The following is a 26,586-nucleotide window of genomic DNA, read 5'->3' on the forward strand; positions in this document are numbered from 1 at the left end:
AAGCAGTAGTTGGCGGTAATGCACCTCCTTTCGCATAGGATAAGAGCGAAATTAAACCCCACCGAAGAAGAAGGACTCTTCAGTTGTCGCGCGTCGCATGAGTTGATTTAGCCGAGACGTTGTACTCATGTTATGCAAGTTGTGAAGACAGATACGGTAAGGAAGTTTATTTAATTTTGAGTACACTTTAACATGAGTTTCTCGAAGAGGGGTCACATAGAATTCCATCAACTATCAAGAACTATCTGACAGGTATCGCATTTGACGTTCTATCGATAAGTTGATACTTGGCTAACATTCAGAAACTAACTTTAAAAATCCGCAAGGGTACCTAACGTACATATCACAGGAGATGGTGGACTTCTCTTATATGTTACTTCTTTTGAAAAAGTGTTCAAGTAACATGTCTTTCAAATAAGCAGTCAACCTAGCTAACGTTAACTAGTTCTGACTCCCGACTTGGTGCCTATGCTGGAGGTGTAGACTGACGATACATTCGTATTGAAGAAATGTTAGCTGATTTGATTAGCTACGTGTAAAATAATATCTAAAAAACTATCGATAAGACAATTAACCGAGTTGCCTATTCACACTCACTCCATTAGCTTGTTCGGTACCTTTGCTTGTTTAATATGGAATGGCACATATCAGCTAGTTCACTGGAATGGCACATTATTGCACATCTTTCAAGTTTTTTTTATTGTTCTTGCGTTACGTTGGTGCAGCAAGTCTAGCCGAAAAAACACAGCGTAAGTCAGCTAGCTACAATTTTCACCGCAGTTTTTTATAAATTGATTTTATCCAGTTGCAATAGACACGCTAGAGTAACTTTAGCTAGCTAACTTAAGAGCTCCGAATACTCTAGGAACGTCAACATATTGTTTTTGGCAAGAAGTTAGTCAGGAAAATGGCGAGCATTGTTGGGCTGAATGGCCTGTTCTCGTCATTAGGTTATGTCAAAGAACAGTAGACTCACTGAAACTCAGGCGAGGAAAGATTTCATTGTTTTAAGTCCTCAACAAATCCCATTCAATAAATTTATGCAAATGCATGCATAACATTCCGTAGAAATGAATCCAAATTATATTGAGGCCACCATTAACATTGTAAACGAACAATAGTCTTGCTTGATTAATAAGAAGAAAATGTAAACTGAATTTTTTAAAGCTCAGATCAAATCCAGGATGAATCTATTCCCAACTGTGTGCACAGTTTGGCATCCGCCATTTTGTAGACTTTTGAATTTGAAAGAAAGATAAGAGAAAATACACTGAAACATAAAACTCAGTATACACTGCAAGATGGTGCTAGTTTGAATGCTCAGTACATTATCAGAATGTTGCATCAGTTGCCCCAATGCATGGAAACTCATATTTGTTCGAAATCATTGCTGCATCATCTGAAATTATTATTGAGAATTCCCAATTGAGAGAAAAGGAAAAATGGGAATGAAATGCTGTCAGCCTAAATAAAAACAAGGTAAGCTTTTCAAAGTTGTAGTTGTGGGTAACCATGCACCACTGCAGTAAGTACACCAAAGTTTATTTGGGTTTACTTACTGCAGTGGTGCATGATGAGATTTTTTTTATTAACAGCAGAAGTGACATCACTGTTCTTCAAAAACTTATGATGCTTTGAGTATTTTTTTACTAGTGAGCTACTTAGTTGATACCAGATATCTTGCATATAATTTTCAGGGGCAGTGTTATCTATAAAAATGTCAAAATTAGGGATGGCACTGATTGATCGGCCATCGGTCATAATACTGCAATTGGCCATCGGCCGATAGTTTGAAAACAACCGATGGTCAGCTCCGATTATGTTCTGTCAATCAAAATGAAACAATAGTAAATTGTTTATTATTCAAGAGGTGGTTTTCATTTGCCTGTCAGATACAAAATAATTGCGCTTCGTTTTCCATGTTCAGTGTTTCCCACATGTGATCACTAACGTGATTGGTGTATTGTTTTGGGTGCACCAACATTTGATTGGCTTGGGGCATTTGAGCAGTCAATAAAACATAGATAGATTAAACCATTGATGTCTGCTTTTAACATGACACCTATTGACCAATTATAACCAAAATTTACACTCCTTGGAGACTCTTCCGGATATTTGCAGTGCTGTGAATACGTTTTTGCCCCCTTCCTGATTTCCTCTTACATATTTGTCACACTGAATGGTTTCAGATCTCTAGACATGTAATGTAATATTAGACAGAGGGAATTTGAGTAAATACAAAACACATTTTTAAATTATTTATTTAATGAAAAAATTCATCAAACACCAATGTAAAAAAGTAATTGCCCCCTTAAACTTAACTGTTTGCACCACCTTTAGTATCTCTTCTGGAATTTCCTTTGATCGTGGGTTAGTGTGCTTGTAGAAACTTTGTGTTAATGTCTGCATTCTGATGATAAGGTTATGAGTGAGGTTTAGATAGGGCTAAACCTCAGATTTAATAGGGCTGGCTGCAATCAAGCCTGTTTGTGTTCAGTCTGCTAAATCAAATGATCAATTAAATTTGGTTAACCCCTTCATGCAAGCTCCCTAGTGGCGAGGATGCCTGTGTCCTGAGATTGCTCAACTCAGTTATTCTGCGCTCCTGCAACAAAACAATGAGTGAAAACAACAAAGTCTGTGTTATAGCTTTATTAGGAGACTATACACGACAAGTTGCCAAATACGCAGTTTCTAAGTGTCTCCATTGTTACATAGGTTGTCCGTTTATCAAGCACCCCCTCCCTGCAGTCTCATCTGCAGCTATATCCCCCATGAATGACATGCTGGACAATAGCATCTATCTGGAAGTTCATAAAAATATTCTTTTCACTACCAAAAATGTATGTTCCATCATAGCAACAAGATGAAGGCAACAATAGCCCAAAGGTATGCCAATAAATTTGGTGAAAAATGCTGCTCACTGAATAGGGAAATAAGTGAAGTAATTAGGCCTATAAGTAATTGTATACCACCTCACTCTATCAATGACAACTACTAAATATGGTAGAAATACACAATCCTACCTTTGGTTTTAAACATCCTTTTTAAGATTCAGTGGTTTCAAGATTAATTTATTGTCTTGGCCAATCCACTTATAATCTCTCATTTGCAATGCCTGTATACCTTCTCAGATAGCTATGCGGAAAACCACACATGCTGTTTACGCTGTTGTGGCCCTTTCCAGTTCATTCCGGTTTGATCGACAATTCTTTTATCCAGTAGAGGACAGTAAGCTTTCCAACAATGTATGACGTGTGTCCAAGGATGTATGATGTGTCTAACTTGATGTCTAGAACTGCGCAACAGTCTGGTCGCATCTTCACCACTTTACACATTCAGCCACACTGTTAGCAGAAATACGTAAAGACATGCACCAGGTGAGGCGTAATTAATGTTTTTATTTTTCTAAATTTTTGGGAAATATTATTAATCTTGAGACGTTCTCAGCATGGCTTAGGCATATCCTCGTCTAGTTGATATGGATATGGGCAATGAGTTGGAAGAGAAGAGCAAGGGAGGCTACTCTGAGCCCGACAGCATTGATTATCTTGAGGAGGATACGTACGAACATGGCGAAGATGTCCTTCTTGATATGTAAGTATTACTATTTGAAGTATTTCAATTATATATGTTATTTTTTCCACTCCACTTCTGCAATTGCCATGTTTTTGATATTGTTATATTGACATTGGTCAGTCAACAGCTGCTAGCCTTTGCTAATAATGCTGAGAGCTAATCATTGTTCACTAATCATAATCATTGTTATCTGAGTGGCTCATTGTGGCCTGCTTTGTCAGAATTCCTGTCACTCGCAATCAAATTGAATGTCTTCCAAGAGGTTAGTGCTATTCTCTAATGAGGACATGTCACATGCTGGAGCATAAGCGATCGTAGGAGGCTCAGTCATGGGTTATGTTTGCACTGATTTGCCGTGTAGCAAGAACATTGCCAGCATTTTCCTGATGGTGGAATATTATCTTTTTTTTGTACATAATGTAGACTGTGGGGTATTAGTGTCTTCATAGGTATGGAAAGTACTTATTCAGATTTATTGTTTGCTGATAAATGCCAGATAAATGTTAAATTACCCTTTGATCATAAATAGCAACATTGGTGAAACCCTACAGGAAAATATCATCCCTAGTAATGCAACAAAATATTACAGACAGTAGTGTACAGAAAAGTGGTGTTTTATTGAAGTACAGGAGTGTACAATTACATATTTCGGTGTGTGTTATAATGCTTTTGCATTATGTTGCTTGTTCCTATTATACCATTTATAATGGGGCTCTGTTAAAAAAAAAAAGTACATTTAAATGCTTTGCAATGGAGAAAATGCATTTTATTTGTTTTTGGAGTGGTTCGGATAGGATTTGGATCCCTAGATATCATAGACACCCCTTAACTGACAAATAGATATTAATGCCCTCTTGAAAATGATGTGAAAGTGAGTGTTGTGACTGAGTCAACAGTTGATATGTTGTGAAATGTATGATTAATTTATGATTTACTGCAATGTACAATTTAGCCATTTTGGATAGATTTGGAGACTCTAGGGGACACCAGGGTACACTGCTTACGTTTTGCTTTATAGATTTAGTAGTTCTGCATCTCACCCACAGATTTTGCACACTTGTGGTCAAGGAGTTTATGATCCAGGAAATGTAGTTTTGCCTGTTTACATTTGTAACTATTTCATTGCAAACTAAAGGAGAAAATGAAAACAACTTCATTTTTGCCTAGGTTTAGGCTATTTGTATTTGTGGCACTTCATTATGAAAATAAACTTAAGTTAGTATTGTAAATGGTACATGGAATGGTAAATGAAACTGTATTGCTTCAGTTAAGCCATTTCCAAGTCTCTGTGATGCTCACATCTGGAGTCATAAAGCCTTAAATAGAACACTCCCACAATGGTTGAGGATTGGCCATATTTGGCATCTGTGCAAAGGCGTTGATTGATTGAGTGATGAAGGGGGCAGTTACTTTTTATCATTGGTGATATGGATGTTTGATAGCTTTTTTCATTAAATGGGATAATAATTTAAAGATGTGTTCTGTGTTTAGTCTGTTTTCCTTTGTCTGATAATACATTTGAAAAATTACAGATCTGAAACCATTCAGTGTGACAGACATGCAACAATAGAGGAAACAAACAACATGCAGCAATTATGAATTCTTAAGCTGAAAGGACACAAATTGGATGAATGGTCAAAAAAAATTTCAGTCTCTGTCCCAAAATTTGACATGGTATTCCCTGGCTTAGAGTTCAACAAACAAGTTTCATGATGATCAGCTATTGCTAAGCCTGAAACATTCCCACTGACCACCAGACTGGTGGGTGGCGGCAATATTTTTTCAGATATGGCTTTATCATTGCACATCCAATGGCAGATTGACAAAAAGTCATAGCATACAAAGATTCATAATAGTGAAAGAACAAATGCAACTATTATGTTCCCGCTCCAACATTTTCAGTTAGCAGAAATGTAAAAAATAAAGAAACGACAAATAACAAAAAACTAAATAAAAAGTGTGTATTGTGTGAATATTTATGGGACATACCCTCTGAATATCTGAGGTAAAATACACCTTCCTGATAACCTATGAAATAAATGGTAAATGGACTGCATTTATATAGCGCTTTTATCCAAAGCGCTTTACAATTGATGCCTCTCATTCGCCAGAGCAGTTAGGGGTTAGGGGTTAGGTGTCTTGCTCAAGGACACTTCGACATGCCCAGGGCGGGGTTTTTGAACCGGCAACCCTCCGACTGCCAGACAATCGGTCTTACCTCCTGAGCTATGTCGCCCCTCTATATACTATATACTATATACCTCTAAATACTTAGGCTTTGTCAGTCATACACTCTGCTTAAGCTGTGCTCTGTCGTACATTACAGTACATGTGATCGATTTATTCTGACCATTGGAATGGAAGAATAATAACGAGTGCCTGCCAATCATCGTCACTGAGCCAATTATATCCACTCTCTTGGGTAAATTGTCCTAGTGTTTTTTTGTTTTGCCTTTTTAATAGTATTTACGTGTGGGAGCTTTTGCTGAAATTGGTTGCGTAGGGATTCAAGGATTATACTTCACCTGTTTATTCATGATACTCCCAGATGACAGTTAGCATTTGGGTGTGGTATCATGAATTCTTTGAACTATCAAAAGCCTGGTTGTTGGCTAGCATGCAAGTGCTAGTTAGTTGGTTAGTTAGCTAGCTAGCTGGCTATCTTTGTGCAAAAAACGTTCCTGACGTGTGCCAATGAAACCCGGATTGTATTAGGATGGGACTGGGAATGATACTCTATCCTTTGTTATTCATTTACAATAGTTTTTAATTGAAGGATTGTTGTGAAACTGTTTATGTTGTATTCAATATTTCAATATAAGTGAAATTGTCATTGTCAATAAATATTGATATCAGCTTCATATTGCAGAAATGTACTAGTCTACTGCAAGCATTCTACAAACATATATTTCAGTAACTCAACAAAACCACACAGTCGCTCCAGTAGCCTGTGTGTTTTGGACTGTGTAACACTGGGTTTGTCACTGTGTCCTTGAAGCACAAGAAAACTGATAGTAGTGACTTCAGATAAGTGAAATATGGGTATTGGTTTGCATATCGAATGGTTTTAAGAACTGTGCATTATTTTAGACAGAAGTATTTTGCATTGCCAACCTTGTCAAATCGTATATAGACTGCGACTAGCATAATACGCCTAGCATCATTAGACAAGTTTAGCATCTAGAAATTGTCCTTTTGGACAGAGAGCTCACTGATTATTGTTCTTACGGTACAATACATTTTATATGAACTGGATTGTTCGAGAAGACCACATGATATGCAATTAGACCTTTAGTAAGAATGATTATGGATCAAAATAGCAGGCTTCTGTGATAACTAAAACTGATTTAACCTTTATTTGGAAGCTGCTGTTCCACCAGAAGTTTTGAATATCTACGTTCCATGTGAATCCATCTTGGTCCTCAGTAATGGATGAAGAGCAAGACTACTCATTCACAGGAAACACAGAGCACAGTGTGCTTGATATTGGCGAAGATCTGAGTGAGTATAAATTATTTTTTTCGTTGAACTAATTTAAAGGAAAATGCATCTGTATTCCTGGCTTATGTTACACATATTTTTTGCAGTGTTTTACATGCTGAAAGAACTATTGGTCTTAATTTGGTGCATTAGAGGGGATTTGTAAAAATAGAAAAAAATTTTCTCATGTTAGGACAAGCAAACATTTTTGTGCAAACAAAATACTCCTAAGAATACATATGTGTAGAGGGGATAAAATTAAACTGAAAATTAAAAATTGTGATTATTCAGTAAAAAATGCACACAGTGAAATAAGCTTTTAAGAAGATGTCCATCAAATTTTATGATGAGAGCTTTACTGTGAATAGAGTAATTCACAACACACAAAAGTATGTGAAATTAACTGTTTTCAAACTGCATTATCAAAAATGTCTTTGTACTGCCCAGCGGCTACTATGCCTCAAAACAATTCCTTTTATTAATTCCAGGCAAAGCGGCTCCTTACTTTGTTTACATTTGCATGGTCCAATGTTTAAAAAAACCTGTTGGTTTTTCTCAGTTTCACTTGCCTGTTACTTGGTCTTTTTTGCCTTTTCCCTTCCCTGGGTAGTCTGCTGGCTTGATTTTATTAGAAAATGGCTGATAATTCCTTGCTTCCCTGCCTGGAATGACTTCACACGTGGCAGAGCTTCTCCCCATTCACAGCTTGTACTTTTCAGAGACTTGGGGCTCCCAAACACAGCACCTGTGGATATACTGGATCTGTGGCCTTTTACTTCATTTTGGACATTCTTTAAAACGAGTAATAACCAAGTGTTTGACAAAGGACATTGGCACAGCGACACATGTCGGCATGCCTCTCTTGTTCCTGTCAGGTCACGTTGTGTGCATTTTGCTTTTAATTCACTCTGAATGATAATATTTATCCGTCTTTACACTGCTATACCAGTTAAGAATGCTGGATCAGAGCCGGAAAAACTGAAACAACAGCCAATTTCCACTGATGTTCTTATAATCTTTTACCCAGTATGTTCTTATTACACTGCTCAGAAGAACCAGCATTGATTCCATGATTATCCACTACTATACAGTCCTCTTCATCACTTGCTGTTTTTTTTGCATTATTCCCCTAGATTTCAGTCTTTCCAGGATTGTTCGTTAAACATTTGAATCGTGGACTGTGCCATCAGTTTAATAATTTCCCTTTCCTGCTTTATATTTAATAATTCTCTGATTTCCTCTTCTGTCCAGTTATTTCCTCTATCCCCTCCTGTGGCCATCATTTTATTTTTTCCTTTTTTAATCTTTCCCTTATAGCACAGGTTAGATCCGTCATGTAGTAACTTGTGCGGAATAAAACCTATGGTTGTGTGCATGATTGTGCTTTGCAGGGCAGTTTGATACTTCGGATTAAACGTTATGCTTGCTCAGTTAAGCAAGCAGCACTTGCCTAATATGGGGGGCAGCAGGGAAGTATGCAAAGGGCCTAGATTCAATAGTCACGGTTTGAGTGATTGTTCTATGAGTTCTTTATGCAGTAGATTAAACAAATGACGAATTTATGCATAACATGCTGGAGATTGTTGTTGTTTATTGTTTTTGTTGGATAAGGGTGAGGGATGGTTAAGGGGTATATCAGCAAGGTGGACAGTTCAGTAGCATGTTTGCTTCCTTGGTCGGGGCTGGTGGTGTCTGTAATGGTGCTGTTGCCTTTCTTGAGGGCACGTGGTGTAAATAGCTTCTGTATAAATGGTTAAATAATCTCTTTTTTTCTTAGCAATCTTGTGCTTGTTAGCTCTCTTTTGCAGTCTCGGTTACTCTCTCCTCTGCTATCAGTGAGCCAGGGACTTCCTGCACACCCGCCCTGTCTCTGCAGGTCTTTCTCTGAAGAAGCATCCGCAGGCAGGATGCTGACCAACGGACTGTCCCTCAGTGCCCTCATGCCTGGGGGCAGCATGGCTGTTTTCTGTGTGTCCCCAGCACCCTCTGTCTGCTGCACCAGTCATTGGTCCTCCTGGTGTTGCCTTATGTGCTTTTGGACCTGCTACTGCTCTTGGTGGTGCTTTGGGTTTCAGCTGGTGGATTTGGTTTCCTCCCAGTCCCCATCTGTGACGCTAACATAGTGGATCACTCACAGAAGGCAACAGCAAACAGGTGACAGTGTGTTCATTGCACCACTAATGGGCGAGCATAATCTAACACCCTTTAAATGCTCCCAGTGCTATGAATGTCTCTGCTTGATCCTGGGCTGGAACTGCTTTCAAGCATGGCACATAAACAGGGCACTGAGGTTGTCGCAACCCCACCCCTATTCTCTGATCCCTTGCCTGTTTAATGTTTTTTAGGTCATTTCTCTAGCCTTTTAGGACCTTGTTATTAGGCGTCCAGGTGATGAAGCTGCTGGAACTCTATTATAACTTAATTTTTATTTTTTCTTCAGGGAAAGCACTTCTCTCCCAGACTATATAGTGAAAACTCTTCTCTTGCAATTTGTTAGAACATGGCAGCAGTTGATCTGGTGTTGGCGCTTTAGGGCATGTGCAACTTTGAATATTCATTCATTTCAAACTGTTTGACATGGAGACATGCAACCAAGACTGCTAGATGCCCCTGCTCACAAGAAATCCGGTTAATGGTAGATTTTGTGTCAACCGTCATCGTACTTGTCTCTAACTAAGTTGTGAAGCAATAGTTGATATATGAAAATATGGCTGAATGGTGAATCAATCAAATTGACCCGCATGGACATGTCCATTAAAATCACTCATTTATTCAGGACATGGTTTTTGGCCTGAGGAGTGTTTGACTGAATTGAAGGTTTCTTCGGTCTGAACAAGACAAAACTTGAAGTGTCAATAGCTTTAAAAACATGGCCACTATTTTTTAAAATTTATATTTGGCATTGTTGGCCATTGTTCTGTATGGAAAAAATAATACTTGTGTAATAATTAGTTTCATTTTCATGAAGCATAAGTCGGATAAATTTGGAATAAGAACTCTTCAGCTGCCTAACTCAGTTGTGAAGTGGCAGACACTATAGGGGACATTATGAAATAATTTATTCAACATGACATGGTAGATATGTGGAAGAAATTTGGTGCATGTACATGCCCATAATTTTTTCAATTGTGCGGGTTTGCAGGTGGCGCTGTGTCAGTTGCATTGATGTCATGCATAATACATTTGCAGCCATACTGAACATGCCTGCCAAATTTTTTTTTTTAAGTTTTTGAGCACCAAAACCCTTGGTGCTTGGCCCCCTAATGAAGTAAAATGTCTCAAACTAAGTTGTATTCAGAGCATTATTGTCTCTAAGTCTATTTTGACAGTATATGCAAATCAAAGTAAGTGTCAATTATTTAGTGTCAATCATTTATAAAATCAATGTCTAAATAAGTAAAGAGTGCCCTGATAGTGCAAAAGATAAAAAGACTCAATTTTAACAAATCAAACAGCATTTGCATTGGCTGCTGCTTTCTTTGAAGAATTTTCTGCATTTTTCTTTTACTTTATTGTCAGCATCCTTCTCAAAGCCGAAGTATTTCCAAACTTCAGATCTAACCCTCTTCCATGGGGAAAAGCCCTGTTGTTTCTGGTCACATTATCTCCTACTGCAGTGATGTATGACCGCCACCATCTGCCATGGTACCATGAAAACTTCCTTTATGTTACTGGGCACACTAAATGTTGGAGAATAAGAAGTGCTCCCCTTATGTCTGTTGCCACCAGTTATAACACTTCTTCAGTTTTATAGGCGGTTGGATAATGTGCCATGCCACAAAGCGTGCATCATCTCAAGCTGGTTCCATGAACATGACTTTAACCTTAGTTTACTCCAGTGGCCTGCACATTTGCCAGATCTCAATCCAATAAAGAATCTTTGGGTTGAGGTGGAATGAGAGGTTTGCAGCATGAAGGGTTGGCCAAAAAATGGAGGAACTGCATGATGCTTTGGTGTCAGCATGGACCAAAATTCCTAAAGAATGCTTCCAGGACCTTGTTGAATTCAGGCTGTTCTGGAGGCAAAAGTGGGTTCTACAAAGTACTACACAAGTGTAGCTAATAGTGGCCACTGTGGTTTTTGTTGTTACGAAATGTTTAAATCAAAGTTAAAAAAAAAAAATGTAACTAAATTGTAAAAACTTTAGATTTAAAATTTTAAGTGTCTTGATTATTTGCTATCTTCTGGATTTTTATTTGTATTTTTAACTGACCGCAGCTCTATTGCTCTGTCTGTCAGTCGGTCGGTCGGTCGGTTAGTTGGTCTACAAAAGTGTCCCACCCCATAGCGGCCACAGTTTTCGCCCCAGGAGGCTGAAATTTGGCATGGAAGTTGGTCATGACCGAAGGTAGACCTTTCAGGCCGATTGACCAAGAGGGGGCGTGGTGATGGGCGTGGCCTATCACAAAAAGGCGCATAACTCCCGAATGGATTCACAGATTTGCACAAGATTTCGTGGAAAGGTTGGTCATGAGCCAAAGAAGAGGTCACGTGTTTGTGTGAGGGTGTGTGCGTGGATGCATGCACACATGGATGCATGTGTGTGTGCAGTCACAGATATTGCGGATTTGCGCTTGTTTGGTGGGAGGTCCCATGATATGGGAGGTTGTCTGTTATCCTAATTACTGCAAAGTATCCGTTGGTCCTTAAAGTTGGAGAGTATTAAATTTATTTAGCAAAAAATAAGACCTTAAATGGTTTTCTTTTCATTAAAAGAATTGCCTGTATAGTTACATTAATTCAGAAAAAAATTCTGATTTAGTTTGTCCTGTATCATTACAGAACCTTAAGGCAAGTTTATGCTTCATCGCAGGACACGTTTGGGTGTCGCTCAACAAATCAAAGCGCAAGGAGCACCTCCAGACACCATCATAATTTGTTGTGCTGGGTGACTGGACAAAGCGAGTGCTCCACTTCATATTTTGATTTTGGCTGATGTTGATGTGGACAGGATAGAGGAAAAACTGTTGGAAAAAATAGCCATCTTTTGCAAAGGTTTAATTCCTCGTAATCAAACGACGTCAAGTTCAAATTGTCAAATGTTAGCTTTCTGCTAACATTCCTGCTGCAATATGCCTTTGCCAATGTACACCCAGTGTATAACTTGCCAGTTTCATTCTCGTATCCTGTTTCTTCTGTAGTTTATGTATTAGGTGAAAATAGTGGTGGATGCTGCTTATAATGGATAGAGTATGAGTAAGAATATCGTTCCTGTATAGTTATAGATTTGTTATACATCTGAATTTTATTTTGTTTTTGTGTGTACTCCCATTTAAGGTTTGGTAGTTTGTGACTGTTATAAGCAACTGTAAATGTTGCAGCTCTCACATGAGAACATCTTAGATTGAAGTGTTTAATATCAATTCATGCAATTAAATCTTGTGCGCAATATCACTGGGCATGTGGCCTTAAATGGATAATCATTTGTCAGCTTCATATTTTAGTTGAGCTAAAAGTCAGCTGTGAAGGATTTTCTCCTAGATTGTATCCTGTAAAATGTATTTGTTAGGTAATGTAGTCATCTTTACAAAGCTGTGGAAACGTTCCTGTAAAACTCACAATTACATTTTGTACTTTTATTTTTTTTATTTTTACAGGAGATGACAACTTCTTTAAACTTGTTCAAGACTTCTTGGGATCACAGTCTGGAGAAAGATTTTGCTTTGATACACCACCCTGCAAGAACCGATTGCTGATTCAAGTGGGACTTATTAGAGAGGATAACAAAGTGTCTTGGGGAAAAATTGTGAAATGGCTTCAGAGTATTTTCCCTATGCATCATTCAACTGATTTTTGTAGTTTGATTCAAAGGAGTATTGCAACAGCTTTGAGTTTGAGTGGAGATGCAAGAGAAAATTTCCTTGATTCATACGTGAACTTTGAATATGTTGGTCCAATTTGTGATACCTTTGGAATTGGAAGAACAGATCTGTTAGAAATGTCAGACTTCTCTGATCAGGCAAAATGCTGTGAAGTCACGAATGGCCTGATATTGGAACTTAGCAATTTTATCTCTAGGGAAGAAATGGACGTAACAGCATTGGTGTCATGGTTGAGGAATTTCAACCCTCAGTTTTGTAGCGATGGAAAAATTCAGAAGGCTAGCAAAGTCCTTCAAACAAAACTCAAGAAATTAAAATTTGACTATCGAATGTATCAGAGGAGCAGGTCTCGGAAAAATGGTATGATGGAAAAGTTTCTTCAAGCTAAATTTGAATTGGTTCCCAAAGTGCTACATGTTAAAACCAGGAAGCCACATCGTTTAAATCGAATGAAGAAACGTTTTCTCTCAAAATGCCATCACGGTGAGAAACTGACAAAACAATTTCACAAAGATAATGATGTCTTGGCTACATCAAAACAAATTCCGGATTCCCTTCCTCAAGGTAATGGTGGGGGAAAACTGAAGGCCAAGTCAGAAGTGAATGAAAAAAAAAATGTTTATAGGTTCGCTGCAAAATCTGAACGTGTCTCTGCTGTTCAGTCCAAAGAAACAAACAACTTACTTAAGATAAAGAAAGAATGTGACTCTTCAACAAAAGAACATTCATTAGAAACAAGAGAATTGACTATATGCTCAGTAGGAAGTCCAGATGCAGCTAAAGCTGAGGCTTTAACATTACTTGATGTTTCCATGCTTTCACTTCAAAAGCTGTCCAGTGTCTATGGTGAAAAAACAGAAGAATCCAAACAAGTTTCCAAAGATCTCCTCCAAAAAACTTTTCTTTTAATGTTGAATGAAGATCCTGTCATGAAAGAGTTCAGTGAGAAGGTCAAGAAGTTTCAAAAAGTGACATCGCCATTACATTTTCTTGACTGCAATGCACATTTTCTTCATGAGATAAGTGATGCAGTAGAACAGCAGATACTTGCTTTTGAAAGGGAGATCATTTTGTCAACTGGAGAAAAACTAGGACGTGACAAGAATCCTAAATTCTCCAGCTTTGTTAACTTCACAGAGAGTGCAGCTTCACGTTATATCCGAATGGCCAGTGATGTTTTGAGCCCTCGAGGTGAAACCAAGCACAGCTGTAGAAAACAGTGGCTTCATTTTTGTCGAGCAACAGAAAAGCCTTCTAGATTAGCTGTTAGTCAATCCAATCGCTTCAACAATTATTTTGAAGGGGCTGCAGGTCTTGTTCATCATCATACTGACATCGTTAATTTTTTTTCAGATTCCGTGTTATCCAACACCTTTGACCAACTGAATGTCATTCAGGAAAGTGTCAGAGATGATGCCAGTGATCAGGTTATCCAGGCCCTTGTTTGTGTTCTTGCCATTATCTACTGTAAAATTCTGGGACCCTATTGGCAGCTTTTAAAGAGCAGTGCAGAGTATGTGTACTTTCACAGATATGTACACTGCCTTTATCAAAGCCTTGTGCAGTGGTCTGAGGATTCTTCACTACTCCTTTTGCCAGAATACTCTGAGAACAATATGTTCCATCAGTTTTCCCTCCAAGAGAAGTATTTTGATGGGGTGTTTTCATACTGTCGACCAAATTCTAAAAATCAGTATGCTGCCCTAATCAGGAAGTGCCTAGAGAAAATCATGAAAACAATCACAACAGTGACTGAAGCAAATCTGAAGGATTTCTTACCGGGTGGTGTTTACTGCCAAGATCCTGCACCAGAGATATCAGCTAAACTGAGAAACTGCCAGTTGTCACATTTGATGGGGGAGTATGCTTATGGTCATGCGTACAAGTACAAGTCCAAAAAGCTGGACAGTTCAGCTGCTGCTCCAATGACCAATTCTCTTGATGCTTCTAAAGATGGTCCTACAATTCTGCAGAGTAACAGCTTTGCCACTGTGTTGGACCATAGTGCTACCAACACTGTGCAGATTTCAAATGAGGTGACTACCACTCCTTCAGAAATGGTGCCTCATTGTCAAGGCAAAATTCCAGAAAGCAGGGTGGTTAAGTATTTACATATGCCAAGAGAGGACGTGGATCCAAAGGGGGAAAAAAAGCTTCCCCAGGACATTACAACAAAGAATTCAGTCCTTGTTGCAGTTGCTAAAAATGGAGGACCATGTACAAACAAGCAAGATGTTGACCACTTATTGGCCAGACTGGATGGTGCTAGTCATGCTCAGAAGCGGGAAGCAATTCGATGTGAAATCAGTTACCAGAAAGTCATTCTCGGTTCGAGAGACAAGAACCTGAATCAAATTGGCTTCTCTCTAGCAGACATGGTTACCAAACTGAAAATGGTATTACCAGATAATGGTGATGCAGGTATACGCACAATGACTGAGAGATCAGTGTGTAATAAGGAGGATGAAATGAGTCATAGCCCGCACCAGTACGCACATGAAACTACGTGCAGTCCAGAAGCTAAATCTTTTATCAACAGAGGCATTAATTTGGGAAAGAGCAGAATGCACACCTTCAAAAATTACAGGGAGAACTTTGACTTTCAGTATTCTCCTGTTCACGATTGAAATGGCAGAACTATTTGTGTCTATTTCAGTCTGTATTTCTTTTATATAGCACAGGGCCTTGAATATTTTTGGTATTAAACTTGAGTGACATGGTAGGATGTGCAAATTAATTTACATGTCTGATTGAAATGCAACTACTTGAAAGTCCAACTATTTGGCTTTACTTGGTGCATTCTAAATTAGAAAATTGAAATTGGAGAAATTTGAAAGGAATCTGAATATGTATTGAGACACTTACTATACAGCTGTGTGGGAATCTTTATGTTCATAGTATATATTTTATTATTTGTAATGCCAGAAATTCATATGTGGTCTGTGAATGAATATATAAAGGTGGTTACTGTTTTTTCTGGAATGCTATAAAAAGCTTCAATTCTGTTGTTACTACTTGGAAAAACACCCAGGTTGGGGCTACAATTAAAATGTGGATCTTGAGGAAGATTTTTTGTTGAACACACAAAGCATTTATATGTAATCCGTGTTACATTATGCCCTACTAAAAGCTAAAATCTGCAACTTGTATATTTCATTTTCAGACTGATTGACTATCTGCACGTAGCTTTCGTGAACAGTATTAGTTGCCTGTAATTCCTTCGTTTTACAGATTTGATTTGCATTTAAACAAGATTTACTTAGTAATTTGTACATCTTTCACAGAAGCATTGATCTGTTCACTGATATGGGGAAAGAAAAGCACCTTTGAGATGTCCATCTCCCAATGGGGTAATTCTGTCTTTTTCATCACGAGACACTTGCGCCCACTTAGTGTCATGATTTGTATGCAAGCTGTGGCAAGTAAGATACACTACATGACTGAAAGTATGGACACCCCCCCCCCCCCCCCCCCCCCAGTCTGGGGCTGATTTCATGGTTTGGGCTAGTTCTCTTAGTTCTAGTGAAAGTAAATCTTAATGCAATGACATTCTGGACAATGTTACTAACCGTCCTACAATAAATGGCATAACATTGAATAAGCATTCAGTTTCCCTTTAAATGGTATGAAAGAGGAATTATATTGTAATTTCTTTTGCAAATTATGGCAAAGTTCCCATTTGAACTTTTCATTGTGGACTTGATGTCTGCTGTTTTAAAGTGAACTCAAAAGTGGGGATTGCGGTGGTTCACCACATTGTTCTGTATGTCATGCTACATTTATGCTTCCCTGTAAATCTGTAAAGATGGAATGAATTTTAAGATGTTCATATTGCAATAACAACATTTACGATCAACAGTAAAAATCATTACCAAGTACCTTTTTTTTTCTTTGTAAATAAGTGAATATTAGGAATCAGTGTTCCATTTGTTTGCAGCATTTTAATTATTGTAAGATATTTTCTTATGTTTGCCCAGAAAATATCTTGTGTAGTCATTTTTTCAAAGTGTAACATGATTGAGATTAAAATATTTTCTATGTAGACATGAATAAAAACATTCAATTTTTTACTTTGTCCAACATATGTTTTTGTGAAATGTTACCTCTACGCTGTTTGTGCTACATCTTTCATATGCTTATTTTGGTAACTCCGCTAACATTTCCTCTGTGCCATTGCTTGTCCAACCTCAGCACTGCTCCCCTTATGTGGAATCTTTCATAATGCCACATTATGAAGGATTCCAACGTAGTGTTGCTTGAAGGATGAATCTAATGTATGGTATCCAATCTTATTCAGGATTGCATTGTAATGGAAAAGGTTTCTTCTATATAAATAATCTAAACAACCTTGTGCATTCACTTATTTTTTGCTTATTCTTTTTCATTGAACTTGAAGATTAGGTATACATTCCCCAAAGTTTATAAATTTGATGATAATTACAAATACATTTTATGTAAAATCTAATATTTCTAATATAATAGTCATATCAATTCTAGCATTAAATGAATTCAATTTTACCTTCATATGTCAACTTAATATGGAACTTTTTGCCTTCATATGGGATGTCACCCTTGAACAACCTAAAGAATTTGGGGATTTTTATAGTGCAAAGCAATACTTAATTTTAAATATTGAATATTAAATTTTTAATATGAGAGCTCATGTTAATCAGGAGGAAAGCTTTTCTCCTACACATAATAGTTGATAGTTGATTTTACAGTGGAATTTCCCTTTAAGGGTTATCAGCATGTTAATTTTCGTGTGAATCAACCAGGTGAAAAGTGACATGTGAAAAAACTAAACCAAAATGACCACCAATTCTATATGGCAGCAACTGAAACATACATATTCCTATTGAGGTGAGTAGTTACTGTAGCAAGTTGTAAATGTCTGTTGTGACTCCAGAAAGGGTGATGGGGGCGACATAGCTCAGGAGGTAAGACTGATTGTCTGGCAGTCGGCGGGTTGCCGGTTCAAACCCCGCCCTGGGCGTGTCGAAGTGTCCTTGAGCAAGACACCTAACCCCTAACTGCTCTGGCGAATGAGAGGCATCAGTTGTAGAGTGCTTTGGATAAAAGCGCTATATAAATGCAGTCCATTTACCATTTACCATTTGATGGTGTGCTGTCCTCTGGTGGACAGCACAGGTGCTACACACAGGTAGGGCAGCTTAGGCTTTATTGCATTTGGCCCTGCTGCTGCACATAGCCTAGTCAATGCACCTGATATAAAGGGCCCTAGGCCTAAAGAGGGCTGCTTTTCTGGATGTTTCTGCATGTTGGTGCCTGGTTTGTGAAGTGGGTCGTCTTTTGTGATTGTGATTATTTTTTTAACCTTACGTTTTCCTTGGAGGTTTTGGTTGCCAGCTTGGCCTTTTTCTTGTTTTAAAAGGATTTCTGTCATTTTTGGTTTATAGCAGTTAACGGGCAACAACTATTCTTGTTGTCTGTCTATGTCTGATTGCAGATTTGGGTAGGATTAAAAATACATCTGTGTAAAGTATGAGAGTGTGTTTGTGTGTACGTGTGTTTGCTTGTGCGTACACGTGACCACATGGGTGTGTGCGTGTGAGAGAAAGAAAGAAATAATTAAAACAATTAAATCTTGTCAATCTTCGTTTGTCTATGCAGTGTTCTATTTAGGCTTTATAACTCCAGATATGAGCATCACAAAGATGTGGAAAGTGGCTTAAATGAAGCAAGACACTTGTATCATTTACAACACCAACTTTAGTTTATTTTTGATGTGGCATATTGGGCCTCACACTCTTACTGTTCGGATGGTTTGTATGCATGGTTTAGTTTTGGTATGTATTCTTTTTTTTTTGCATGCCCAGGGATAACATTTTTTTGTAGTGAAGTGCTTCACAAATGTTGCTATTTGTAATCAGTCAAAGGTAAATTTTACATTCATCTAGCACATATCAGCACACCGTAAATTTGAATTAGAGTATTTTCCTTGCCCATGGAGACACTAATACCCCGTAGTCTACATTATGTACAATATTCTACCGTCAGGAAAATGCTGCAAATGTCCATTAGATAATAGTGCTGACCTCTTGAGAAACACTAAATTTCATTATGAGTAGAATGAATTTTGTCAAAGCTGGCCACAACAAGCCACTGTGCTAACTATAACTCAAAGGTGGAGTGGAAAAGATATCACATATAATTGAAATATTTCAATCGGTAATTTGAGATCTTTTCACGTCGCTGTCCTCTTCCAACTCACTCCTCAAATCCTTATCAACTATATGAGGATATGCCATGCTGAGAAGTTCTTAAGATTAATAATATTTCGAAAAACAATTACATCTTTTCACCATTAGGAAAAGACTTATAGGACACTATCCGCTGAACAGACAAGCCCTCAAGGGAATATTTTGTCGATTTTTTTCCCCCTCCCAGTGTTCAAATGGCAGATTATCAGTTGAACTCTGGAGCTGTGACGCACATACTTGTGGCCCTCTTTGGAATGGGCTCTTGGGTCTCTGTCAACTCGCTGTGGGTTGAGGTGCCAGTGGTGGTCAATGTTCTGCCTGAAGGTCAGTGTGACCATGTTTCTCTGTTTTAATTTACAAAGAAATTTCTTTGGACATTCATTGTAAAATATATCTAGCCATATCACCAAATATTTTGTAAATCTAAATTGAACATGGATCACCACTCAATAGATTTCTGTTGAGGGGTCATACAAAAATGTAACAGAAATTGATAAATCAATTAGCTGCATGGAAATTGCAATGTAAAATAAGTCGCTCTGGATAAGAGCATCTGCTAAATGCCTGTAATGTAATCTAATGTAAAATCAATTTTGATATATTAATCCAAAAGATATTTTTAGTTGAGAGTGTACTGTCCAAATGCAATAATATGTCTTTTAAACTTTCTTATAGGTTGGAACCTGCCTGCCTATCTCTCTGTGTTAATTGCCTTTGGAAACATTGGCCCAGTGATTGTGACTGTAACACACTACTTTGCACCAAAAAGGCTGAATGAACAATTCACTATCCACGTCATTCAGGCACTGGCTGTGGTGGCATCTGCTTTTCTGGCCATTTTTTGGTCCCATGTGGTCAGCGTGGCTGGGGAGCTTCACTCTCTGCCTTATCTCCTGTTGGTATTTGTGCTGTCAGTTTTTTGCTGTACATCCAATGTTACCTTCCTGCCCTTCATGTTTAGGTTTCCTCCTGAGTACATCCGAACCTTTTTTGTTGGACAGGGCCTCAGTGCCCTCTTTCCCTGTGTGGTGGCACTGGGACAGGGTGTGGGAAAGCTGGAATGCCTGAACAGCACCATGGGAAATGGCACCCTGGAGCCATACTACTTCAAGGAAAATTTTCCTGCCCAGAACTTCTTCTGGTTCCTGTTTGCCATGCTTGTATTCTCAGGCCTCTCTTTCCTGGCATTGACATTCCAAGTACCTGCTCAGACAGCTGCAGAAGATGCTAAAGGTGCAGGCTCCTCTATTTCTAGAGAGGAAGTTGAGGAGAGTCACCCTCTACAGAATGGAGGCGCGGTAGGGTTGAATGACCAGGTGGAGGTGGTGAAGCCCCTTGCTGCTGAAACCTTCTGGACATCACACAACATCTACTTACTTGTGCTGTTGGGCATCTCAAATGCACTAACAAATGGAATACTGCCCTCAGTACAAAGCTTTTCCTGTCTACCCTATGGCACCATGACTTTTCACCTCTCAGTCATCCTTGGAAATATTGCTAACCCCCTTGCCTGTTTCATAGCCATGTTTGTCCTCTGCAGGTAGGTGTAGTATCTGTATGTGTTTGTGTACATATGCATATATGCATATAACAGTTAATTGGAAATGCATTGGGAGAGTGACACACTTTTTGTTTTACAGTAGCTCTGGACTCCAGTACATTGGATTTGAAATTGAACAGTGAATATGAGGTTAAAGTGAAGACTTCAGCTTTGGCAATCTGTGTAGGAATTGCATAGCTTTTTATAGATCACCCCCCCCCCCCCCCCATTTTAGAAGACCAAAAATAATTGGACAATTGGTGGTTCAGCTGTTTCTTGGCCTGCTGTGTGTCTTTGCATTATTAGTTCATTCACAAGAAAGCTGATAAAATGAGTTAATTCTCGGTGTGGAATTTGCATTTGGAGTCTGTTGTCATTGTCTTTCAACATGAGGACCAAATAAGTGTCAATGCCATTAAAGCAGTCTATCATGAGGCTGAAAATCAGAGTAAATCCATTAGAGAAACAGCCAAAACTTTGGGTGTGTCAAAATCAAACGTTTGATATATTGTTAGGATGCAAGAATGCCCTGGTGAGCTCAGCAATAGTAAATGACCTTGTAGACCACAAAAGGCCACTTGTGAAGAAACCCCTTGTCAACTGTCAAACAGATCAAGAAAGGGTGGACCAGCTCCATACTAATGCCCATAATTTTGGTTGAGATGTCGGATGTCAGGTGTCCACATACTTTCAGCCATGTAGTATAACTTGCCCAGATCATCAAACTACACTCAATGTTTCCTTACCTCTAAGCAAAAGTCAAGCATGGTGTACTTTTAAAGAATATGTAACCTTTTCTGTTCATTTCAGCAACTGTCATGCCTAGAGTACCTTCAGAATCCCACAAGCAAAGACAAAGCATATAGTGGTTAGATTTGCTTGATACTTACTCTTCTCTGTCCCACTATTACAGGTCTGGCATGGTGCTTGGGGCGGTGTCTGCAGTTGGTGGGTTATTTGCAGTCTACCTCTTGGTTCTTGCCGCCCTTAGTCCCTGTCCTCCTTTCCTAGGTAACAATATTGGAATTGCTTTGGTGGTGAGTATTACTGAAACATAAACATACTGTAGATGGAAAAACATATTTAATGTACAAAAACAGCTGTATTTCTTTTTGTTACGTACAAGAGCAAAATACAACTGTATTTTAATAGTACAGTCTTAAGTAATCAGCAATGTATACAAAACAGCCACAACTTCTCAAGATGCTTCAGAGAAAGGTGGGTTGACATGTCTGATAATCTTTGTTCAGGTGACCTCATGGATTATCTTCACGGGCGTCTTCTCCTACGTGAAGGTTGTGATTGGGTCCCTACTACATGAAGCGGGACACTCTGCTTTACTATGGTGTGGGGTCTTCATCCAGGCTGGCTCACTGATTGGTGCACTGTCCATGTTCCCTTTGGTCAGCATATACAATGTTTTCAAGCGGGCACAGGACTGCATAGACAACTGTAGTGACTAGAACACAATGCTGGAAGCCGGCTTTGAGGATTACTTTCACTTTGAGAGGTGAAACCGAGTACAATATCCTTTTTGTTATTAGATAAAACTGACATTAATAACCATTAGACTTAGGTTTTAACACAGTGTTGTTAGTTATTTTCAACTATGAATCTACCATATTTTGTCCTCACTCTCAAAAGATGCAATCATGTTTCTGAGTATTTGAATATGACTCATGGTTTTAAAAAGTATTTTGAAACTGTTTTGTACAACTGTCCATGATATATATGATCTTTGATAATATACTCTTTGTAATATCTACAATATAAAACAAAATCTAAAGTGATATATACCATGGTTTTAAAAGATCTTATTGACTCAGGATTAAGGTAACTCTCTTGAACCCACAGAGGATGTGAAGGATTGCCACAGTGAAGAATGTTTTGAAGAATTTTTACTGCTGCTGAGTTCCACTTGGTGCAGCAGTCAGAAATGCATGTATCCACATAACACAAAAGTCTGATGTAAATTAAACACTACACCTGCTAGTTCAAGAGATACTGTATCGATCTAGTCTAATAATAATAATAATAAATGTCACAGCGAGTGAAATTAATTCATTTTTCATACAAATTCAATCCTGGTTGCCCCTACAATTAAATAATGGACTATTACGGTGTTGATATTACTAATAAATTGGTCTGTGCACTTGCTTGTACTTTAATTCCGCTAACAAAAGTAATCACTCGCTGGATCTAAAATATTTTGAAAGTAGTCTTCCTGAAAATGTATGTCCAACTGATAAAAATACCCTATAGCCTAGAATAACTTCATTGTACACTTGGGCACACTGGTCGCTAAATTGAGAGGTTGTGACAATGAGCACTGAATATGTCTGGACATTCCAAAGTGGGGAGAAAAGTGCTAGAAAATGGGATTTACCTTAATTTTATAATGATATTATTAGCCACACATATTGTTAGGCATACTCATTTTCAGATTTTAATTTTGAAGCCCCCTAGCTACATACAAAGGCGTACGGATACTAACGTCTGCTCTGGGCTGTTAAAAGGTTAGTTTCTATTTGGTAAATTCTGTAAGTTTCTTTCATTCCCATCAGCAGTGCCATAAGTCAGCTGATCCTCAGTCTACAACCACCATCATACTTCTGCTGCACTGACAGAAATGTTACAGTAGCTGAAGACTGAATCTTGCAAGTCTCAAGTTGTAACATAACGTGTAACATAACAAGTCAAATTATATTGTATAAAATTCAGTTTAAAAGTGTATATTTACTTGTATAAGTGGCAGTGAGTCTTTAATAAGTGTTGCAGTCAATTTGCTAAGACTGATTTTGAGAGGTATGATATGTCAGTGGTCCATTTGCCAAATGAGCAGAAATTTTGAAGAAAAAAAAAAAGATCGCCATCTTATTTTTTTGTTGAAACTTGAATATGAATGAAGAAAGGACCATGTAATGCAAATGATGCTGTATATCTAATGGGTTTTATTGTTTGTGATATGAATAAAGAATGTTCAAGCAGTTCAAAGACATCTTTAATGTAACATAATTTAATTTATTAACCATACTCATAATCTCAAAATTTTAACAAGCTGTTCATTTGTCTTAATTAGGTGCTTTCTTAGGTGCTTTTAGAGGGATTATTTATTTGGGTAGGCACATTTCCCTAAGTTTCCACTACCTTTCAGAACAGTCTGCCATATAAAACTCAACAGAAGAGCAATGTTTTTCTTCTGAAGTTACTGAATTATGAGCCAAACAGATTCAGGAGAAACTAACTAAACTGAGCTTTAGATAGTAAATATAAGCTTTAGTTAGCCATGTGAATGAGGATTATAGCAAATTACAAGTCTGTGTAAAACAACATTTAAAGAGAAAGGTCCAACTTTCTTGATTCACTATATCTGTTTCATTATTCTCTTGTCAAACAGCTAACTCTTTGGGTGACTTAATAAATATGGCTACAGGACAGTAGCACGTTAGTAAGAAAAATTACAGTGGCAGTACAATGTAGGTAGCTACACTGTAGCTAAGTATTTAGTATTAATTGGATCTTTTTTTTTTTTTTGCAAACAAATCAAATGGATATCATTTACCATGTTATAATGACTTATCTGGCTACATTAATGGGATGTAACATGTGTGTAGCTAAATTACATTATTGGACCTCCTCAGGTAAAACTTATCCCATGCTAACTGGCCTTTTGTATTTTAATTATCAATTAAACAAATTTACAGTTCAAGCTATGGACACAAATAAAAAATGGGATTCATAACATGTAAACAAAAAGCACAGACCACATAAAAATAAGCATTTGATTCTAATTAAGGTTATCATCACATTACAGAACCAGCATTTAAAACAAAAGGGGTTGGGATATAGGCCTAGTCTTATAAATCATCACAGTTATTTTGCTCTTGTTTTCCTACATTTGATAGCTTTAAAATTATTTACAAAATCAGTCATTAAAAGTCCATTAAAAGTTTGGCAGGGCTCGATTTGTGGGAGAGGTTCGGGGCAATCTGAGGACCACGCCTACTACTCTCCCACAAACCGAGCCCTGCCACAGACGTAAGGTATAATGCCTTTCCACTTGCACTAATTTATTATTGTGCTATATTTCATAACCAGTTGGCCCCAAGGCCAAGAACTTCATTTCAAAGTAATCACATCCAAATCCTGTTGGTATTTATCTGCAAAACAGGTTGAGAATTGATTCTGATACATGCACCTGCTCTTTGGAAGCAGTCATTTTTTTCCCTTTTTTTGCCCCTCTTGTTCCTTTTCCAACCAATTTTGGAGGGATATACAGACATGGGTATTTTTAAAAATGACTGCTGTTCCAATATTTGGATACTCTCATAAGATTCTTCATGGACAGCCTTCCATCAAATGTCTCTGACTTAATTAATCTGGTTATAATTATAGGGAAATAATAACCAGATTAATTAAGTCAGAGACATTTGATGGAAGGCTGTCCATGAAGAATCTTATGTGAGAGTATCCAAATATTGGAACAGCAGTCATTTTTAAAAATACCCATGTCTGTATATCCCTCCAAAATTGGTTGGAAAAGGAACAAGAGGGGCAAAAAAAGGGAAAATTAAAGCCGCAAGCGGCGTTGGGAGGGGTCCAAGCATTGGCAGCATCGCGCCCCCTATGGAGCGATTTTAAAATGGCTTTGTCCTCATGATCATATGCCTTCACCCAACATATCTACTGAATATCATGATGATCGTATAAAATATTGATGACTTGCGGCCAATTTTGAGCTAAGAGACGCTGTCGGATGACTTAGTTACGTCGCCATGGATGTGTCCTGGCCGCTTCCCGTCAAGGCCTTTACTATGTCGTAACACTTAGATGGCATGTCGTAACACTTAGATGGTCCGGCGTGCATGCACAGCTGCAGTGTTTCTGCGCCGCAACTAAAAAAAGGCGTCACAGTAGTGTTGTCACGATACCGAAATTTTGACTTTGATACTGATACCAGGTTTAGTATTACGATACTCAATACTGAAATGATACTTGAAACTTAAACGGTGCTAATTCGATACTCGGTACCTAACGATACTGAAATTACCTTAATAGATCAGAAACATAATGTCCACAAGGGTTGACCTCATTTTCGAATTCATGGTTTATGAACAACCTGGTTCATTAACAACCTTTAAGTTGAAGCCTCTTCAACATATTAATATGCATAGGCCTATAGTGTTACAACACTGAACAATAGAAAAATGTTAAAAATATTTCAAAAATTAAACAGTTGTAAAGTAAATAATCTTTAAAACAGGTCTTTCACCTTTAAATAGATTGAAAAACAGCGTATTTTAATAACAATACAGCATCTATCTATAATAAAATATTTCCAAATTGGAACACCTATTGCTACTGAAGTGAACTGAGTCAAAGCTTGCGCTGTATCAGGGAAGTGAATGCACAAGCGCAGGTCACCTCACTTGGCAACCTTAGTTGCTACTGCCATCTAGCGAAGATTCTGACAAACTACACTTTTCATCCTCTAAATCAGTAATGCGGGAGACACATTTCCCTGGCTTTTACATTTGACACAGAACTACCGAACATCGGGAAATTCAAATACGAAACCGTTTTTTTTTTTCTGTTTTTTTTTTTTTTAAGTACCCAGAAAGTGCTGAAGTTTTGGCATACCTTGCAACACTACGTCAGACACATATTCCAATCCATTGCTCAGTTTAGCAGAGAATGCACATTTCAGAGCGCCACAGAGACAGATAGAATAATGACACTAAATGCACATTTCAAATAATAAAGACGACATTGAGAAAAAACTAAAAAAAGGACTTAATCGCGACCCGCGTGCTGACCGCAGAGCAGCCTACCGGTTTATTTATGTAGACATTGGCAGATCAGAAAATTTTCGGTTAAGCTGACCTATAAAACGCTATTCCAAAAGCCAAATCAGACATGTTATACATCGTTAGAAAGCTTATA

At 38.0% G+C, this 26,586-nt stretch overlaps 1 protein-coding gene across 11 annotated transcripts; it reads left to right on the forward strand.

Annotated features, from left to right (window-relative positions):
* Nucleotides 1-40: 40 nt before the first annotated feature.
* slc52a2 (solute carrier family 52 member 2) lies at nucleotides 41-23,641 on the forward strand. Of its 11 annotated transcripts, none has more exons than XM_035430569.1 (6): nucleotides 56-252; nucleotides 3,451-3,597; nucleotides 19,291-19,427; nucleotides 19,779-20,643; nucleotides 21,557-21,680; nucleotides 21,894-23,641. In XM_035430569.1, exons 2-6 carry the CDS (start codon nucleotides 3,482-3,484, stop codon nucleotides 22,104-22,106), a joined length of 1,455 nt encoding a protein of 484 aa, XP_035286460.1. In that variant the 5' UTR covers nucleotides 56-252; nucleotides 3,451-3,481; the 3' UTR covers nucleotides 22,107-23,641. The 11 variants fall into 11 exon arrangements, with proteins under 11 accessions (XP_035286463.1, XP_035286457.1, XP_035286460.1 ...); XM_035430570.1 differs by having other exon boundaries at nucleotides 56-156; XM_035430572.1 differs by lacking the exon at nucleotides 3,451-3,597 and having other exon boundaries at nucleotides 41-156.
* The last annotated feature ends 2,945 nt before the right edge of the window (nucleotides 23,642-26,586 follow it).

The sequence above is a fragment of the Anguilla anguilla genome, chromosome 8 (assembly GCF_013347855.1).
Source record: "Anguilla anguilla isolate fAngAng1 chromosome 8, fAngAng1.pri, whole genome shotgun sequence".
Taxonomy (NCBI): domain Eukaryota; kingdom Metazoa; phylum Chordata; class Actinopteri; order Anguilliformes; family Anguillidae; genus Anguilla; species Anguilla anguilla.

Bases quoted from the DNA above. Each gene is read 5' to 3' on its own strand.
- slc52a2 (XM_035430566.1), top strand. From the start codon at position 7,008: ATGGATGAAGAGCAAGACTACTCATTCACAGGAAACACAGAGCACAGT. The intron at 7,081-12,657 runs GTGAGTATAAAT...TTATTTTTACAG, and splicing joins TGATATTGGCGAAGATCTGA to GAGATGACAACTTCTTTAAA.